At 52.1% G+C, this 20,608-nt stretch overlaps 1 protein-coding gene across 2 annotated transcripts; it reads left to right on the top strand.

The window, feature by feature from the left end:
* The first annotated feature begins 6,299 nt into the window (after positions 1-6,299).
* Positions 6,300-19,870, top strand: GFI1B (growth factor independent 1B transcription repressor). 2 transcript variants are annotated; one of them, XM_011931157.1, is made up of 7 exons: positions 6,300-6,441; positions 14,703-14,822; positions 15,325-15,462; positions 16,231-16,502; positions 17,162-17,299; positions 17,857-18,022; positions 19,047-19,870. In XM_011931157.1, exons 2-7 carry the CDS (start codon positions 14,723-14,725, stop codon positions 19,223-19,225), a joined length of 993 nt encoding a protein of 330 aa, XP_011786547.1. In that variant the 5' UTR covers positions 6,300-6,441; positions 14,703-14,722; the 3' UTR covers positions 19,226-19,870. The 2 variants fall into 2 exon arrangements, with proteins under 2 accessions (XP_011786547.1, XP_011786548.1); XM_011931158.1 differs by lacking the exon at positions 17,162-17,299 and having other exon boundaries at positions 6,305-6,441; positions 19,047-19,868.
* The last annotated feature ends 738 nt before the right edge of the window (positions 19,871-20,608 follow it).

Raw genomic sequence — 20,608 nt, 5'->3', positions numbered from 1 at the left:
CCAAAGTGCTGGGATTACAGGCTTGAGCCACCGCGCCCGGCCTCTTATTATTATTATTTCAACTCTGATCACATATTACTCTTGTAATTTAAACAGCATGTATTTGTACACAGATAATTGTTTTCACTTATTTCAGGCTGGTTTTTGTTCGAGGAAAGATAGGCAGGAGTGCCACCATGTGGTGGGACGGTGAATTGCTTCCTGTGTGGAGCGGAGCGCCTGGGTCGTAGTGTGGGAGTCGTGGAGGGCAGTGCCAGCCCCGATGACAGGCAGGATTTGCAAGCGGGGCTCCCGCACCTTGGCTGCCTGCAGCCCCTGGCAAGGAGCCTGGACCTAGAAAGAGGTCCGTAGCCGCCGATGACCAGGTGGACATTTCCTACTTGGCCTGCTGCCCACTGCTGTCCACCCTTCAGCGCACTAGCAGCGGGACAGAGCCAGTAGGCACTTCTCTGGCACCAAGATGTACATAGAGCAGACTGGCTCCAATGCCCAGCCGGCTCTCTGGGAGTCCCTGGAGGGCAGACACTGCAGGGTCCATCGTCCCATTCCCAGGACTGTTGGGTTCAGCTCATGACCATCACATTCTGTGGTTGTTCTGGGCCAAGGCCAGAAGCTGCCCAAGTTCACACAGCTGATGCCCGGGAGTGTCGTAGCCTCGGTGTCACCCAGCACAGAACATTCACCCCCAAGCCCCCACGACCCCCGCACAGAGCTTCCCCAGCCCACCTGCACCTGCCGGAGCTGTCCGTATAGAGGGCCCATGGCCCGGCCTTAGCAGTGGTGGTTCCCATGTATTTAGCCCTGATACGGTCCCTGCAGACCAGCATGTGCTAAGGCCCGGTCCACACCCGTTGTCCACGGACAGTGGACCCCATGACGTTCCTGCCCTTAAGGAGCCACCAGTCTCACCGAAAAGCAAGTGGGGTTCCATGAGTAACAGAGCGAGACAGGAATCCAAGAGTTGTCATGGGTCGGCCAAATCCTGTAGACAACAGATGACTCCCTGGATTGTGGGGCGTGTGGGAGGGTTTCCTGGAGGCGTTGAGAGCTGGATTGGGCTGTGAAGGAGGGGGCTGAAGAGAAAGAACCATTCCAGACAAGGGGAACAGGTGAGGCAAGAAAGGACACAGCATATCCAGGTGATGATGAGAGGACAGTTAGAAGGTAGAAGGTAGAAGCCATGGCCCCAAACGCCTCTCTGGCCTTATTCTGTTCAACGACAGCTGTTGTTCCGGCTCAAACCCATCTTTTCCTCTACACTTGAGTCCTCGTCGTTTTCTCAGGAAACTCGCCAGCCCTGGCCAATAAGAGGCCCATATCCCTCCCCCTGGTCACAATGATTGGTGCTGGGATGTGCTTGTGACAGGGCTAGGCCAATCAGAGTCAACCGTAGCAATCTTGCTGAAGCAATTGAGGAGGAATCTCTCTCTCCACTGGGGTTCCTAGGCTCACAGGTGAGAGCGTGATCTAGAGATCACGGCGTGTAAGGATGAGGCCAACACAGCGGGAAGCAAAGCTGAGAGATGAAGAGTCATTCATTCATTCATTCACTCTGTGAAGATATCACTAGTGTCTCCCACACTCTGTCCTAAGCCCCGGAGAGTCTAAGCTCTGCGCTGTGTGCCTGGAAAAACAGTTCCTGCTCTTGTAGCATGGACATTCCTTGTGGGAAGTCAGAGCAATAAATAAATGAATTAAAAGATAGGAAAATGGCCGGGCGCGGTGGCTCACGCCTGTAATCCTAACACTTTGGGAGGCCGAAGCGGGCGGATCACGAGGTCAGGAGATCGAGACCACCCTGGCTAACATGGTGAAACCCCGTCTCTACTAAAAATACAAAAATTAGGCCGGGTGTGGTGGTGGGCACCTTTAATCCCAGCTACTCAGGAGGCTGAGTAAGGATAATCGCTTGAACCTGGGAGGCGGAGCTTGCAGTGAGCCGAGATTGCGCCACTGCACTCCAGCCTGGGCAACAGACCGAGACTCCATCTCAAAAAAATAAAAATAAAAATAAAGAAACCCCATCTCTACTAAAAATACAAAAAATTAGCCAGGTGTGGTGGTGGGCACCTTTAATCCCAGCTACTCAGGAGGCTGAGTAAGGATAATCGCTTGAACCTGGGAGGAGGAGGTTGCAGTGAGCTGAGATTGGGCCACTGCCCTCCAGCCTAGGCGACAGAGCCAGACTCCATCTCAAAACGAAACAAACAAACAAAAAAGGTAAGAAGATAAGCAAGATATTTTCAGATAAGTGTGAATGCTAAGAAGAAAGGGGTGGGTGAAGGAATAGAAAGTGACTGGCGTGGGGAGGTCTTACTTTAGTTGAAGATCAAGGAGGTCTTTCTGCAGAAGTAACATTTCCGCTAAGACCTGGTTGACAAGAAGGAGACAGCCTTGGGGAAATCAGAGAGTTAGGCCATCCAGGCAGAGGGCACGAGGAGTGCCAATGACCTGAATGAGATTCCAGACAATATCATTTGAGCATCTGGATCCAACCATGTCAGAAGCTGAAAATTTTCTATGACCTGAACTAATTGTTTTATTGTGGTTATTAAATGAGTTTAAATTGGGTTTCTGAGCTGGGCACGGTGGCATGCGCATGTAATCCAAGATACTCAGGAGCTTGGGAGGATTGCTTGAGACCAGGAGTTCAAGACTGAGCTGGGCTACAGAGCAAGACCCCATCTTTTTGAAACTTTCTGCAACTCGCATCTGGAAAAGTGCTGTTACTTGAAAGGGTGCTGACGTCGTGAAAAACATGGAGTACCGATTTCTGAAGCTGAGATTTCTGTCCTAAAGGTACAGGGAAATTATTGAGGGTTTTTAAACCAGGGAAGAATCTTCCTGATCTTTGTTCTTTTTCTCTCTCTAGGCTCAGCTTTCAAATGTCCTAACTTTCCCTCCCCTTCCTTCAGTCTCTGCATTTCTTCCCTAGTGAACTCACCTGCTGTTAGCTCCCTTCAGGGGACCTCCAGTTCTTAGCACATGCTGTTCCTCTTTGAGACACTTTTCCCTACCTTCCTTCTCCCAACTAACTTAGCCTAGGCATCAACTTAGATATCACTTCCTTCACCAACCCCCCAAACCTGGGTCCATTTACAAATGCCCCAGACATCTTTTGTGTGCCATGTTTATATCACAGCACTTGTCACCCCAAATTGTAAATTTCAGATTGCTCTTTGCTACCCTCTAGACCAGGAAGAAACATGTAAAGTCCGGCTGTTGTTTGAAACCCCAGCATGTGGTGCCTTTTTGTAGGCACGTGATGCACACGCCACACGCATTAGATAAGGGAGGGAGGGAAAGACCTGATACATGAAAGGTACCCAATGGTAACTGTTAAATGGATGAATAAACTGATGAATGGGCACGGGAATGTAGAAGTGATTTAGCTCTTCTGAGAGACTAAATGAAGGTGTTGACTCCCGGGTTGCTCACTAAGGGAAGTGCTGGTAGCTTTTCAGGCAGCCCTGGAGGGGACACAGAACATGGGAGGTCCAGGGCTCTGTGGGCCTGGGTGAGGTTGACTGGGGACTCCTGGCTTCAATTGCTATGCCAGGAGACTGGTGGCCTGGCCACTGCTCTCCCATCAAGGGGAGCCCGGGTGGCTTCATCTGCAGGCGGGGTCCCAGGTCTGGGTCTGGGAAGGCTGTCCCTGAGTCAGTTACTCAAGGGGGAAGGTAGGGACCCTAAAGTGGGATTACAGCCTTAGAACAGCAGTTGAACTGCAAGTGCCTGATACAGCAACTTCCTATTAGAAAACACCGTAAAAAAATGGAGGAAGCATTTGTTGAGATAAACCCTGAAACACCTGAAACCATTAAAGACGACAATAAAGGCTGCAGACGAATTTAGGAAGCACTTCCATAAAATCGTGTTTCACGGAAAATGACTTGCTGATTTACAGTAGCAAAATGTGGATATGTGTGTATAAGGACGTGAGAACATGAGGAAACTGCGGACTTGTTGACTTGGAAAGAATGTTTTAAGTTTTCTGCATAATGACAAACAGTTCTAGCTGATTGTTGGCAATGTACAACATCCACAGAATACTCAAGATGTGTCCCCTGGCTGGGTGCAGCAGCTCGTGCCTGTAATCCCAGCACTTTGGGAGGCTGAGGCAGAAGGATCGCTTGAGGCCAGGAGAGTCCAAGATCAGTCTATCGTGAATACTGCCGCTATAAATGTAAGTGTGCAAATATTTCTTCGAGTCTGCTTCCAATGATTTTGGGTCTATACCCAGAAGTAGATTCACTCACTTTTGACTTTGCATTCTCTGAACTTTGGAGGAGATATTTGAGAACTTCTAAATTTCAAATAAATATAATGATTTAGACCAGCCTGGACAGCATAGCAAGACCCCATCACTACAAAAAATTTTAAAAATTAACCAGGCATAGTGGTGCGCCTGTATGTAGTCCCAGCTAGTCAAGAGGCTGAAAGAGGCTGAAGCAGGGGGATCTCTTGAGCCAGGGAGGTCGAGCCTGCAGTGAACTACGATTTCAACACTGCACTCCAGTCTGAGCTACAAAGCCAACTCCTGTCTCTAAGAAAATAATAATAATAATATTTTTTTTTTTGAGACAGAGTTTTGCTCTTGTTGCCCAGGCTGAAGTGCAATGTTGTGATCTGGACTCACCACAACCTCTGCCTTCCAGGTTCGAGTGATTCTCTGCCTCAGCCTCCTGAGTAGCTGGGATTACAGGCATGCGCCACCACACCCAGCTAATTTTGTATTTTTTGTAGAGATGGGGTTTCTCCATGTTGGTCAGGCTGGTCTCAAACTCCCGACCTCAGGTGATTCTTGCCTGCCTCGGCCTCTCAAAGTGCTGGGATTACAGGCATGAACCACTGTGCCTGGCCAATAATAATTTTTTAAAAAGATGTTTCTTTCCACCAAGAGAGGCAATGGGGCTGGGAGCAGTGGTCTGCTGTCTGTGGTCTAGGGCTGGGACTGACATCCCAGCATTACTGGGGCCTGGTGACCACAGGGTTGTGGCCTCCTGGCTAGCGCTCCAGGACTGGCCCAGCAGAAAGACCTCGCCTGAAACACCCCTTTTTCTTCATCTTGAACCTTGGACTTGCAGTTTAAATCGGGGCTTCCTCTCACCAGACTTGTTTTCTTTCTGAGGGAAACACAATCTCTCCAGCACCCGGGCTGGAAGAGCAGGCAAAGCAGTCTAACAGTGCTCTGTTTGTCGCGTTCACATCTTATGCAAAACCTCCTGAAATAAATCAGTCATCCTGCAAGCTGGAGGAGGCGGGGGCCAGAGGAGGAGGGAGAAGGTGGGGAGCCAGGGGATGGGACGCCCTGCCAAATGGGAAGAAATGCCCCAGCTGGCTCAGCCAAGCTTTTCCGTCCCCACTCCCCGCCCCCCCACCATCTATGGGACACCCTAGAGGACCCCATTGACCTCATCACTTTGTCTGCCACCAGAGGGCGGCACACGCGGGCTCTGGCACCTGGCCTTCAATCTGTATGGCAGCTTCAGCAGGCCAAGCATCTCCTGGCCTCCGAACTCACTGCCACACCTCCACGGTGCCTCTACCCTCTCAAAGGTCATATCTGGGGGAAATGCAAATTTGATGTTTCTTCTGAAATGTGACCTCTGCAAGGACAAGGGGGGCCTCTATGAATGTGGCTGGCTCGGGAAGTAGGGGCTTTGCACAAGCCTGGCTCTCACAAGCCTCAGGGTACTGAACTTGGGGAGGGAGAGATGGGAGGAGGGAGAGAGGAGGGAGGCAGGGAAAAACGGGAAAAAAAAGGAGGGAGGAAAAGAGGGAAGAGAGAGAGAGGAGAGGAGGAGAGGGAGGGAGGGAAGGAAGGAAGGAGGGAGGAAGAAGGAAAATAAGGAAGGGAAGGAAGAAGGGAGGGAGGAAGAAAGAAAGGAGGAAGAGAAGGAAGGAAAAGGAGGGAAGGAATAAAAAAGGCAAGAGAAACGAAAGAAGAAAAAACCAAAGAGCCATGACTTCTCTCTGCAAAATCGAGTTTTATAAGTTAGTATTTTTTTAACTTTAATTTTTAAAATTTAATAATTTAGCCATCACTTTCTTTTTGTGCAGATGTTATTCAAAATTTCCAGCAAAATTCTGAATTTCTCTGCAGAGAGAAAGCGCTCCGCTCCAAGTGTCGAGGGTTAGAAATGAGAATTCGAAGTCTTGCGTCCTGGAAAGTTTTGATAAGCAAATACGGCTGAGCTCCCGCGCTCTCTTCATTGGCTGCTTCTTCACCGCCAGATTTTGACACAAATAATCAGATTGAAAATCAGGGAGGGGAACAGAAGAGGAAAAACACACAGAGAGACAGAGAAAAAAGGAGAAGTATCTATCTGTGCAAAGAGTCACATAGTTGACAGAGCGGAGGCCAGTCCCGAGACAGGTTTCGCAGTTCCCACCTCGGGAAGCTCCGGCAGAACCCAGGCGAGGGACAGCTCCGGGCAGGTGAGTGCTGGAGGGTGCGTTTCTGCGCTTTTCTTTTGAAATGTGCCTGCGCGCCGCAGGTGGCTTCGCAGCAGGTTCCCTGGCTCCTCCTGCAGTCCTAGGAAGAGTGAGGTGGGCTGGAAAAGCTCTGGAAGGCAAGGAGCCAAGGGAGAAACAGGGTGAGGACGTAACCTCGTCTGAGACACTCTACTAGGAATTGCACCTTTGCCGGCTGTGCAGAAACACTTTTCAAAACTTGATTTTAGGCTGACAGACGTCACCTTCGGGCACAAAGTCATACCCACAACCCAGCTGGCCTGGGGACCTGGGCAGTGCTCAGGGCGACACACTTCCAAGTGCCTGAGTTGTGTTCCCCTCGGAGACAGTCCCAGACTCTGGGGACTTAGCTAAAGTTCCTGGGACACGTTTTTGTTGTTGTTGTTTTGTTTTGTTTTGTTTTTTGGTTTTGTTTTGTTTTTTTTTTTTTTTTGAGACGGAGTCTCACTCTGTCTCCCAGGCTGGAGCACAGTGGCACGATCTCACTGAAACCTCTGCCTCACAAATTCAAGCAATTCTCATGCCTCAGCCTCCCAAGTAGCTGGGATTACAGGCACGTGTTACGACACCTGGCTAATTTTTGTATTTTTAGTAGAGACGGGTTTCACCATGTTGGCCAGGCTGGTCTCGAACTCCTGACCTCAAATGATCCACCCACCTCAGCCTCCCAAAGTGTTGGGATTACAGGCATTAGCCACTGCACCCAGCCAATTCCCGGGACACTTTGAGAATCAGGCACTCTCCCCCTCCAGAGCCTACTAAGGAGAGATGACAAGGCTACCCTCTCCCACACACTGCCCAGGCTCCAGGAACAATACGATCAACCACAGGGAGGTACTGTTTCAGCTCTCCTTTCCCTGTAGACTGTTGTTAGCCCTTTCCACCTATTTTTGTAGGAAAAAAAAAAACAAGTTTAAATGTTAAGGCATCTGGGGAGACATGTTGACTCTAAAATAGGACTTGTAAAGAGGAGGTCTGCAGAATTGACGTGGGTATGTGCCTGTGCACATTTTTCTGGGGAGAAAGTCCACAGCTTTCGTGAGTTCTTAGGGAGCAAATTTGGTTACAATCTGTGGGTGTGAGTCTGGTAGATATTAGAAGCTAGTCGAGCTGCACCTGACTGCCTGGACGCACCTGCATGTTTCTTAGTAGGCAACAGGTAAAATATTTCTTCCAAGTCTAGCAAAGTGTCAAGTTTCTTGTCCTCAGAAGTGTTGCAGAAGGAATTCTTTGGACAAGAAAATGCATAATTCTCCTTGCTCTTTCTGTCAGATTTTGGTCTTCCTGAAGAGTGTTCTTGGGGAACATTGGAGAGCTATACCTGGTTTAGGTTTGATTAATGGAATCACTCAAAACCAGTGCAGACCATTGCCGCAAAGCTTTAAGGAGGGCAGGGTAGGGTGGGTGGAAATCTTATTGGACAGTACAAGGATTTTCAAAGGCTCTGGGACCAGATGGCTCCAGAATACCCAGGGAAAACAGCCTGATCAAATGGAATTCTTCACTGTCTGTGCCCCAATATCCAGACCCTTGGTTGAAACAACAGCAAACGCCACCCCGCTTAGTCTAGAGGGAGGCTTTTTATGTGTTCCTTGCCAGGAATTCAAGCCAATGGGAGCTGCTTTAGTCTATACTATAGAGATATGCAGAAAGAGTTTCATTCACTCACTTTTCTTTTTATTTTGATAAAACACACATAACAACATTTACAATTTTAGCCATTTTCAAGTGTACCATTCAACGGTATTAAGTACATTCACATTGCTGTGTGACCGTCACCACCATCCATCCATCCACAGAACTGTTTCATCTCGTAAAGCTGAAACTTCATACCTATTACACAGTAACTTCCATTCCCTTCCCCTCCCACTGGCAACCTCCATCTTTTTCTGTCTCTACGAAATTGCTTATTTTAGGGGCTCATATAAGGAATCACACAGTATTTGTCCTTTTGTGACTGGCTTGCTTCACTTAGCGTAAATCCTTCAGGTTCATCCATGTTGTAGCATGTCCAGCATTTCCTTTCTTTTTAAGGCCGAATAATGTTCAATCATATCGCTAGACCACATTTTGTTTGTTTGTTTGTTTGTCTGAGATGGAGTCTGTTGCAAGGCTGGAGTGTAATGGTGTGATCTTGGCTCACTGCAACCTCTGCCTCCCTGGTTCAAGCGATTCCCCTACCTCAGCCTCCTGAGTAGCTGGGCTTACAGGCACCCACCACCACACCTGGCTGATTTTTGTATTTTTAGCAGAGGCGGGGTTTCGCCATGTTGGCCAGGCTGGTCTCGAACTCCTGACCTCAGGTGATCTGCCCACCTTGGCCTCCTAAAGTGCTGGGATTACAGGCGTGAGCCACTCAGAGCAGCCATAGACCACATGTTGTTCGGGCATTCATCTGCCATGAACACCTGGCTTGCTTCCACCTTTTGCCTATTGTGAATAGTGCTGCTATAAACATGAGTATGCAAATATCTATTTGAGTCTCTCCTTCCAACGATTTTGGGTCTATACCCAGAAGTAGATTCACTCCCTTTTGATATTGCATTCTCTGAGCTTTGGAGGAGACATGTGAGAACTCCTTCTAAATTTCAAATTAAAAGAATGATTTAGATCAGCCTGGGCAACATGGCAAAACCCCGTCTCTACAAAAAGTACAAAAATTAGCCAGGTGTGGTGGTGCACGCCTGTAGTCCCAGCTACTTGAGAAGCTGAGATGGGAGGATTGCTTGGGCCTGGGAGGTGGAGGTTACAATGGGCCAAGATCAAACCACTGCACTGCAGCCCAGGTGACAGAGTGAGACCCTGTCTCAAAATAATAATAATGATGATGATGATGATGATAATGATTACTTTCTGCTGGGGCCCCTGGGCCTGACCTGGGTGCGTTTTCCCCTGACTTCTCCTTGGACAAGTCTTGTTGTTTCCCCTTGAGTCTTTTTTTTTTTTTTGAGACAGAGTCTCATACTGTCACCCAGGCTGGAGTGCAGTGGCGCCATCTTGGCTCACCACAATCTTCGCCTTCTGGGTTCCAGTGATTCTCCTGCCTCAGCCTCCCAAGTAGCTGGAATTACAGGTGTCCACCACCACACCCAGCTGAGTTTTGTATCTTTAGTAAAGACAGGGTTGCCTGTCTTTACCATGTTGGCCAGGCTGGTCTTGAACTCCTGACTTCAGGTGATCCGCCTGCCTTGGCCTCCCAAAGTGCTGGGATTACAGGCATGAGCCAACACACCCAGCCTCCCTTGAGTCTTTAAACATAAAGGAAGTCAAAAGGGTCCTCTGTAGTTGACCCTGAGAACCAGCTGAGTCTTACCCAACCTTCCCAAAAACGGAACCCGAGTGACAAGTCTTTTAGTCAAGGTGGTTCAATCTCTCACTGAAGGCCAACGAATTCTACGTGGGATTTTAGAGCAAAAGGGAAGTTTAGAAATCTCTTAGCCCAACCGTCCCTTTTGAGAGATAGGAAAACCAAGCCCCAGGTTGGTGGCTGATGTGGTCACAAACTCCAGGACCCCAAATCAGACTCAATTCCTTGGGCAACACAAGGGGCCTCATTACAGGGACATCACAGGCCTGTTGATCCAAGTCCTACTGGAAGTTAGGGCGCTGGCTCCTGCCAGGGTGCAGGGTCGCCTGTCTTCAAGAAGCACTGACTGAGATTCTGACTCAGGGTCAGGGGGGCTCTACCAGGATCAGGGGTTATGACGTGATGTTAACAGTGGGCCTCTTTCCGGAGGTCCGATACTATCAGGGCCTCTGTTTTATGAAGAAATCCTAAGCTTCTTTCATAATCTCTGCTCTTAGCTCTTTCTCAGCACGGAGTTCGTGTGAATCAAAACCAAGTGGTTGTTAATTAACTACAGTATAGGTGATTGGTTCCTGTTTTTTCTTTTAAAAAAAAGAAAACCTCTCCTAACAGGGGCCAAAAGGAAGTTCACCAGGTGCATTTGGCTCCTCTGTAAACCGGAGGGCTTGACCGTGGCGTTGGCTGTGTCCCTGTCACTTGCCCAGCTCAGGGGAGAGCACACTGGGGGGAGGCAAGAGAGGGGTTTGGGGCTCAGGGGAGATCACTAGAGTAGGCATGAGAATCACCTTCCTGAAGCTGGAGAACTCCAGAAGCCAGCCCCACCCTGCACTGTGCCTAAGTGAAAAGTGCTTGGCCAGGGCTTGTGAGCACTAGAAAGTGTCCTTGTTGTGGGGCCCGGCGCTGGAGTCAGTTGACCTGAGGTCTCCTTGGGCCCCGAGCCCAAACGAAGATCAATGCTTCCTGAAGGGAAATCTATCCCTGGCCTGGCCCCTCTGAAACTCTTCAGAGCCACGTGGGTCTTTTAGGAGCCTGGAAAAGACTTCGGGGTCAGAGGGTTTGATTTTTCTCGTTTTTTTTTTTGTTTGTTTGTTTGTTTTTTGAGACGGTGTCTGGCTCTGTTGCCCAGGCTGGAGTGCGGTGGTGATGCGATCTCAGCTCACTGCAACCTCCGCCTCCCGGGTTCAAGCAATTCTCCTGCCTCAGCCTTCTGAGTAGCTGGGACTATAGCACGCGCCACCATGCCCAGCTAATTTTTGTATTTTTAGTAGGGACAAGGTTTCCCTGTGTTGGCCAGGCTGGTCTTGAACTCCTGATCTCGTGATCTGCCCACCTCAGCCTCCCAAAGCGCTGGGATTACAGGCATGAGCCACCGCGCCTGGCCTGATTTTTCTCCCCTCTTGCCCCAACACCCCGCATTTCCCTCTGTACTGCACGTGGTGTTCACCAGGTGCTGTGAGGACCTCTGACAGTGCCGGGTGGCACAGTGGCTCGAGAGTAAAATCCTAACAGGCCAGGAGCCCTGGGTCGGTGTCACTTTCCTCTCTAGACCTCAGTTTTCCTACCCGCAACCTGGGAAGACAGTGCTTGACACAGGCACGTGAGGGAGTTTCAAACTGCTGTTTTCTTTTTTTTTCTTTTTTTTTTTTTTTTGAGACGGAGTCTCGCTCTGTTGCCCAGGCTGGAGTGCAGTGGCCGGATCTCAGCTCACTGCAAGCTCCGCCTCCCGGGTTCACGCCATTCTCCTGCCTCAGCCTCCCGAGTCGCTGGGATTACAGGCGCCCGCCACCTCGCCCGGCTAGTTTTTTGTATTTTTTGGTAGAGAGGGGGTTTCACCATGTTAGCCAGGATGGTCTCGATCTGCTGACCTCGTGATCTGCCCGTCTCAGCCTCCCAAAGTGCTGGGATTACAGGCTTGAGCCACCGCGCCTGGCCCAAACTGCTGTTTTCATCCCTAGCACATCAGCTCCACTCCCTCTGCAGAGAGAAAGCCATGCCGGGCACTGCCCAGCACTTGGCACCCAGTCTGCACCAAGTAACTGCCCACCTCCTGGGCTGAAAGTCAAGAGCATGGAGGCCTGGGGCCAGACAGACCCCAGTCCCGCCCTGCTCACTCTGCCCCAGGGTCCTGAGCCCTCCAGGCCTCAGCTCCTCCTTTATGAAATGGGACAGCAGCAGGACTCAGCATCTGGATTGAGCATCAGGATTAAAGGTGTAATAAACACCTTTAACAGCCTCCTGCCAGAAGGGTTGACCGGTGCCTCCTATCACAGAAGCCTCGGCGAGTACCTTTGGTTCTAGCTGATTTCCTCATAAATATTATGCGGGAAAAAAGATCATCTTTTGATATTTTGATAGGCAAACCATGCCCCTCACAGGCCCCCTCAAAACAAAGTGTGAGGGGAACCCCGCACCCCCAGCCCTCCTCCTGCTCACTGGGTCCCCACCTCTCCCCCTAGGGTCTGGCGTCCCCAGGGTCTTTCTTGAAGCATAGAAGAGTTAGAAGCGGGAAGGAAGGGGGGTGTGGGGAGCCCTGGTGAAGGAGGGGGAGGAGGCAGGAGGAGGAAGGCGTGTCCCTGGGAGATAAGGCCGTGGGCTGCCCCCGGCCCGAGCCTGTGTTCAGAGAGCCGAGCATCTGACCGCAGGAAGGGACCCCAGAGGCCTTCAAGGTCCTTTCTCCTAATTTTAGAGCTCAGAGAGTACAGGGCCTTGAGCGCGGCCCTGGCTTTGGGGAGCTGCTGCAGCCCTTGGCACAGGGCTCACCCCGTCCTTTGAATGCACCTGCAGTAGGCTGGGTGCTGGGATGCGGGGATGGGCACATGCTGAGCGCCTCCCATGCTCGCTCCTGATGGATAAAGGTCCTTTCTCACTCCCCACAATCCCATGGAGTTGGATTGGGATCCCCATTTAGCAGATATGGCCACTGAGGCTTGGTGATGAGTCTTACAGCAGGCAAGGGCTGGGCCTGAGCTTGGCCCTCTGTGCAGAGCCCCCGGTCCAAACTCTTGATGTCCCCAGGCTCTGGGCCAGGGGGAAGCAGGCCTGGGCACAGTCAGATCCCTCTTCTGCCTAGCTCTGGGTCATCCCTTTGGGGAAGGGGTGAGTCCCTGGCCCTTTTCCAAGCTGCATTCTCTAATCTCCCACCTCCCACCCTGCTCCTGGGCCAAGGCCTTATCGCCCTGGCCCTCACTGCTGTTCTGAAGCAGCTGTGATCCCTTTCCCGCCTTCTCTGGACCCTATCACCCCTGCAGCCTTGCATGGCGGCTGGCCCAAGGGGATGAGGGTTGGGACTCTTCCGAGGCCTCAGGCGTGAGCCTGGTGTTGGTCTGGGTGCAGCATGGGGGCAGAAAAGATAGAGGACCACATGATGATGCTCTCCAGGAGCCCCCAGGGGAACCTCACAGGCTGAGTGCAGGGATGTGAACCATTCTGGGGGCCAGGCGGGGCTCTCAGTTCCAGAGGGCTCTGTAGGGGAAGCCAGGAGTCCTGGGGTGGTCAGATTGGTCCAGCCCTGTCACTCCCCGACCCTACCTGGGATGGTCCCCTGACTGATGTGGTCCTTGGTTTCTTCCCCCACTCCCTGACCGGTGGGGTCAGTAGTGATGCTGGGCTGCCCACGGAAGCTGGAGGATATTCGCCTCTTCTCTTGTGCCCGTGAAACTTCAGGCCTCCTTGATTTGTTCCCCCACTCCCTGACCGGTGGGGTCAGTTGTGATGCTGGGCTGCCCACGGAAGCTGGAGGATATTCGCCTCTTCTCCTGTGTCCGTGAAACTTCAGGCCTCCAGGTGCAGTGGAGTGGGGGCTCCTCTCAGGTCTTGAGTCCCCCCATCGCATTCCTCAGAGAGAGAAGGCCCCTGTCTCTCTAGGGAACAGATTCTGGGCCAGGGCTGTGGACAAGGCTCAGCCCTGCTCTGGCAGCAGTGGCTTGTAGCTTGCAGGAGCACGTGGATTGGCAATGTCCCCTCGTTTGCTTCAGCTTCTCTGCCAGAGCCCCCTGTGATAGACACTGAGCACCTGTGATGCCCTTGTCAGCACTGCAAGCCTGGACATCCCCCCTTACAGCAAAGGGAATAGGCCCAGAGAGGTTAAGTGTCTGTCCCAGATTGCACAGCAAGTGAGCTGAGATTCTAACCCGTGAACCGCTGATTCCAAAACCTAAGCTCAGACCATCTGTTTCTATGGCCTCCGAAGGTGAATCTCACTGGCACCCAAATGTAACTTTCTAGAATTGGGGTCCACCGTGTGTCACAGAGGGAGACCTTAGCCCCTGCCTTTCCTTTTCTGCTCCATTGCAGCCCAGATCGTGCCCATGGGAGCAGGCTTGTCTGAGCATTTTCTAGGGGGCGATGCATTTGTTTCCTGGTGAAGGAGCAGTGAGGGAAGTTAGGATTTGTAGCTGCCGTAACAAAATAGCACAAACAGGTGACTTAAAAAGAACAGAAATTTATTCTTTCGTGGTGCTGGGGTCTAGAAATCCAAAATCGAGGTGTCCACAAAGTGGGTTCTTTCTGGGGACTCCAGGGAAGAGTGTTTCGTGCCCTTCTCCGAGTTCTGGCAGCTGTCAGCACTGCCTGGCATTCTCTGGCTGATAGAAGCATCACTCTCTGCTCTGTTGTCACACGACATGCTCCCTGGGTGTCTGTGTCTCTAGGTCCAAATTTCCGTCTTCTTATAAGGACACTAGTCATCTTGGATTGAGGGTCCATCCGAACCCAGAATGACCTCGTCATAAGTTGATTACATCTGCAAAGACACACTCTTACTCATAAGGTCACATTCACAGGTTCTGGATGGACATGAACTTTGGGGCCCACTCTCCAAGCCAGTAGAGCTGGTGTTTGAGCTCAGGAGGAGGTTCTGAGACCTGGGGGGTATTGCTCTCTTGTCCTTCCCAACCGCTCCCATCCCTCCCTCTTGCAGGTGTGGGGCGCACACTGAAAATGCCACGCTCCTTCCTGGTGAAGAGCAAGAAGACTCACACCTACCACCAGCCCCGTGTGCAGGAGGATGAACCGCTCTGGTCTCCTGCCCTTACCCCGGGTGAGTCAGACCCAAGGCTGGCGCCCTGCTGCACCCACCGGGGGCTTTCTGCTCTGCGTGATGGGGGTGCAGCAGCGTCCCTCCTGCAGCAGCCTCTTCTTCCAAGTCTGGAAGCAGGAGTGCAGTAAATGTGGGTTGCAGATGAAAGGAGTAGATGAATGAATGATGCCCTCGTCCCTTCTGCCCTGTTGGGGAGATAAGAGCGTCGGGTTGGAGCCAGTACTCAGTTACTGACATGTGGGGCCTCACTGGAGGCTCAATCTAGGACTGGAGTTGGGTTGCTCAGAAAAGCGGACTGGTCCAAAGTCTTCCCCAGGGTCTCCTCCTGGCCTCTTCTCGACCCCCTGCCCTGGGCAGAGCCTGGGAGTATGAGCCTCCAGAAGCAGCCGCAAGTGGATGTCTATCTGGGTCTCCTCCTCCTAGGAAGGGTATGCCCTCCTTGCTCCCTCTGGGCTTCCCAGAAGCTGCGGCTATTGATGCTGATGGTCCTATCTCCCTACAGTGCCCAGAGACCAGGCCCCGAGCAACGGCCCTGTCCTTAGCACCCTATTCCCAAACCAGTGCCTGGACTGGACCAACTTCAAACGAGAGCCAGAGCTGGAGCAGGACCAGAACTTGGCCAGGATGGCCCCGGCACCAGGTACCCAGCTGCGACCCCCTGTCATTCCCCAGGGAGTGCCAAGGGGAGGAAGGATGAAGGGACTCTTGCAGCACAGCCCCTTGGGGCCCTGGAGTCAGGTAGGACCCACAAGTCACTGGATGCAGCCCAGGCTCTGTGGCTTCCACTCGGGCCTCCCAGACAGGCAGCTAATTCCCAGATGCGGGCTAGGTGGGGAAAGAGGTCAGAAGCAGCAGCTGGGCCGGTCCATGCAAGGGGTGAGGTGGGCACTCTGGAGTGAGGGTGGGGGTGTTTCCGGACTGGAAAAGCTGAGGAGCCACAGGGACACAGACATCCTCAGCAGTAAGTATTTGGGTTGACACCCTGAAACCCTCCGCATGAGGTGATGAAGGTGGTGGTGGGTGGTGGAGGGTGGTGGGAAGTGGGTGCCCTGTGTTTGTTTTATTTCATTTTATTTTTTGAGACACGGTCTCACTCTGTTGCCCAGGCTGGAGTGCAGTGGCACGATCTCAGCTCACTGCAACCTCCACCTCCCCGGTTCACGTGATTCTCCTGCCTCATCCTCCCTGGTAGCTGGGATTATAGGTGTGAGCCACCACACTTGGCTAATTTTTGTATCTTTTGGTAGAGACAGGGTTTCACCATGTTGGTCCGGCCGGTCTCAAACTCCTGACCTCAAGTGATCCTCCTGCCTTGGCCTCCCAAAGTGCTGGAATTGCAGGCGTGAGCCACCGTGCCCAGCCCCCTGTGTTTAAATGAGTAACCAGGCGTGTGTCCCTATCTCCACAGAGGGCCCCATTGTGCTGTCCCGACCCCAGGATGGGGACTCTCCACTGTCCGACTCACCCCCATTCTACAAGCCCAGCTTCTCCTGGGACATCCTGGCCTCAACGTATGGCCACAGCTACCGGCAGGCCCCCTCCACCATGCAGTCAGCCTTCCTGGAGCACTCCGTCAGCCTGTACGGCAGTCCTCTGGTGCCCAGCACGGAGCCCGCCTTGGACTTCAGCCTCCGCTACTCCCCGGGCATGGACGCGTACCACTGTGTGAAGTGCAACAAGGTGGGCAGTAGGGGGTGTGGGTGGGCACCTGGGCCCTGCTCTCTGTGCTCCCTCTCAGTGCCTGGCAGCTCTGGGTGTTCCCTGTGCTGTGAACCTTGGGACTCTGGTGGGATTAATGATCAAAGCGTTCGCCCTCATCACCATTCATTGAGCTCTGACCTGTGCTAAGCAGTTGACAGGCATGAGTGGCAGGAGGCAGATGAAGGGTTAAGGTTCAGAGAGGTTAAGTCCCTTCCAGGATCAGACAGCAAGTAGCTATCAGAACCAGCATTCAAACTCGGCTCTGGCCAACTCCAGCTCTTTTTTTTCTTTTTTCTTTTTTTTTCTCTTTTTTTTTTTTCTCTTTTTGTTAACCCCCACCCCACCTCCATCAACTCCAGCTCTTAACCACTGGGCTGTTCAGCCTCTAGAGGAGGCAAGGTGGGGGCTCCAGATCCGCTCTCTCACACCCAACTTTGTAGATGGGAGACTGAGCCACAAAGAGGAAAAGGGACCTCCCTGGGACACACAGCAAACAAGTAGCAGAACTGGCAATCCAGTGTCCCTTCCTCTGTGCACCCTGCCTTGGTCGGAGCTGGGCATGGAAGAGACCATGGGACCCCAGGCCTGTTCCCCTCTCTGCAGGCCCCAGTGGCCTCACACACTGCCCCTGCTTCCAGGTCTTCTCCACCCCTCACGGGCTCGAAGTGCATGTGCGACGCTCCCACAGTGGGACCCGGCCCTTCGCCTGTGACGTCTGCGGCAAAACCTTCGGCCACGCCGTGAGCCTGGAGCAGCACACGCACGTCCACTCCCAGGTGGGCACCTGGCCCAGCGCGGGACTCCCAGCCCCACTCGTTTTCTGTGCTTCCCCAGGGAGCCTGAGGGCTGCGGCTGGGTCTCTCCCCCTGCTGCTGGGGGTGACACAGATTGGGAGGGGTCCCCTAGTACCTACCTCCCTGAGTCTGGGTCTCCAACACCTGCCGTTAACAGACTTCCTACCCTTAGCTAAACCACTGTGCAGACCTCAACCATCCCTGCCTCAAGGAACTCACTCTGGATTAATGGTCATGAAATGTGAACCTCTAAAAAACCTCTGAGATCAGTCAGTCCATCAGTCAATCAACAAACATTTATTGAGTTTTATTTTAAGCGGTATACCATGAAGATTACAAGGAAAAATCCCACAGGAGGCCAACGAGGCTCCAAGCCCCAGTTTCACCTCAGAGGCAGAGATAAGGGGTTCCCAGGTCCTGCTCCTCCAGGCCCTACCCTCCAGGCCACCCCAATGGAGTGTCCTGTTCCGCAGGGGATCCCGGCCGGGTCCAGTCCTGCGCCTGCGCCTGATCCCCCGGGGCCTCGTTTCCTCCGGCAGGAGCGCAGCTTCGAGTGCCGCATGTGCGGCAAGGCCTTCAAGCGCTCGTCCACGCTGTCTACCCACCTGCTCATCCACTCAGACACGCGGCCCTACCCCTGCCAGTTCTGCGGCAAGCGTTTCCACCAGAAGTCGGACATGAAGAAACACACCTACATCCACACAGGTGAGTGAGTCTCACCTGCCTGCGCCCCCTGGGCAGAGCACCCCCACCTTTCCCTGAGAGATGCATCAGAGGCCCCCAGCGTGAGGCTGGGGGTGGAGTCTAGTTACAAAGTCGAAGGCCACTGATGATGGAGGGCTGGGCACCTGTGCTGCTTAAGTGCATTTAATGCATGGAAAAATTGCAGGAAGGAAACAGCAAAATCTCAACACTGGTGATCTCATGGCAGAAGTGAGACTGGCAGTCGAATTGCCCATTCATTTGTTCGCTCATTCACTCACTTGCTCATTCATTTGTTCATTCATTTGCTCATTTATTCACACATTGGCTCACTCGTTTTGCTCATTCATTTGTTCACTCATTCATTCATTTGCTCATTTATTTGTTCACTCATTCATTTGTTCACTCATTCACTCATTTGCTCATTCGTTCACTCATTCTCTCACTCATTTGCTCATTCATTTGTTCACTCACTCATTCATTTGTTCACTCATTCATTCGTTTGCTCATTCATTTGTTCACTCATTATCTCACTCATTTGCTCATTCATTTGTTCACTCACTCATTCATTTGCTCATTCATTTGTTCACTCATTCATTCATTTGCTCATTCATTTGTTCACTCATTCTCTCACTTATTTGCTCTTTCCTTTGTTCACTCACTCATTCATTTGCTTATTCATTTGTTCACTCATTCATTCATTCATTTGCTCATTCATTCCTCCTTGCTATTAGCTGAGTGCCTCTTTTGTGCCAGGTGTACCAGACTTGGAAATGTGTTGATAAACAAGATGACTCGGCTGCCGCCCCTAACCACGCTATAATCCAGTAGGGGTGGGAGGAGGGTCCAAGTTGTGCCTTTGCTTCTCTCTCCCTTCTAATTATTTTCTAAAGTGAATGTGAGTTGGCCACGAGACAAAACATAGGGAGTTATTGGAAAATGAACCCGGGGGCGGGGCAGTGGAGCGGCAGGCCTGGTGAAGAGGCCCTGACCCCGCCCTTGCTGTGCTGCGCTCCCCTCCCTGCAGGTGAGAAGCCGCACAAGTGCCAGGTGTGCGGAAAGGCCTTCAGCCAGAGCTCCAACCTCATCACCCACAGCCGCAAGCACACAGGCTTCAAGCCCTTCAGCTGTGAGCTGTGCACCAAAGGCTTCCAGCGCAAGGTGGACCTGCGGCGGCACCGTGAGAGCCAGCACAATCTCAAGTGAGGCTGCGCCGGCTCCCAGTTCCTGGCCAGCCTGCCCTGCGGTCCTGTCACCTGGAGGCCAGCCTCTCATGCCCAAATCTCCAGTCTCCTGGAGGTGGGACTGGACAGGAGTCTTCCAGCTTGTTTTGAGACTCACAAAATTGTTGTGCGACCTTGGGCAAGTCACTCTCCTTCTGTGTATCAACATTTCTCCTGCTGCCAAGTATGGGAGCCTGGCTGGGTCTTTCTGAGCAGAAGTTGTTTCCAGGTGTGCTCAGGCGCCTTCCTCTAGCAGAGCACAGAAAGCTAGAATACCCGCAGGGAGACAGGGATGCGGAGAGTAGACGACCAGAGCTAGGACTCACAGACAGACCCTCTGCCTGCCTGCTGCCCACTGAGCTGGTACCTGGTCACCTTGGATTTTAGCGGGCCTCTTTCTGGCTGCAACGGCCAGAGTCGGAGCTGCCTCCCACCCCAGTCAGAGGCCTGGCACCCGCTCTGCTTCCGCCAGATGTGCTGGCTGACCCCGACTTCTGACCAGCACTCAGCTGGCCACTGAGGATTCCAGCTCTACAACCAGGCCATGAGGCTGGAGAAACTGGCAGTTATTGCTATCAAAAGCCTGTTCTGTCAATTGCTGTCAATAAAATTAAAGATACAGATTTGCCGTCATGTGACCAGCATTAATTGCCTATGAGGTCCAGGGTACTGCACGGGGCTTTGGGGGATGATGGGGGGAGGCTTGAGGAGCAGAGAAAGCTATGGAGGCACTCATAGGCAAGTTGTGGAGACCAGTATTCAGCCCCCATGTGCACAGACCCACTGAAAAGCCGGTAGCAAGCAGAAGGGGCCCATGCGACAAGACCACAGGGGTGGGCAAGGCTAGTGCAGCTGGGGCGGTATCCGTTTCCTGTGGCTGCTATGACAAATGACCACAAACTTAGTGGCTTAAAACAACACACACTTATTCGCTTACAATTCTAGAGCCAGAAACTCAAAATGAGTCTCATGGGGCTAAATCAAGGTGTTAGCAGGACTGCGTTCCTACAGGAGGCTCCCAGGAGAGTCTGTTTTCCTGTCCCTTTCACCTTCCCAAGGCCGTCTGTATTCCTCTGATCTTGGTCCCTTCTTCTGCCTTCAAAGCGCATCACTCGGACCTCTGCTTCTGCCTCCATCTCTGTCTTCTGCCTTCGACCTTCTTACGTCTCTCTTATAAGGACGCTTCTGATTACACTGAGCTCAGGTATAAATCGTCCCATCTCAAGATCCTGAACGTAATCACTGTGGTCGGCTAAATAATGACCACAAAGATGATATCTACATCCTAAGCCTGGAACTTGTGAGCGGGACGTTATAGGGCAAAAGGTCCTAACCCCGGAACCCGTGAGTGTAACGTTATAGGGCA

The sequence above is a fragment of the Colobus angolensis genome, unplaced genomic scaffold (genome assembly GCF_000951035.1).
Source record: "Colobus angolensis palliatus isolate OR3802 unplaced genomic scaffold, Cang.pa_1.0 Scaffold9, whole genome shotgun sequence".
Taxonomy (NCBI): Eukaryota; Metazoa; Chordata; class Mammalia; order Primates; family Cercopithecidae; genus Colobus; species Colobus angolensis.
Note: the sequence above shows the minus strand (reverse complement) of the source record. Positions and strands in the feature narration are given on the sequence as shown.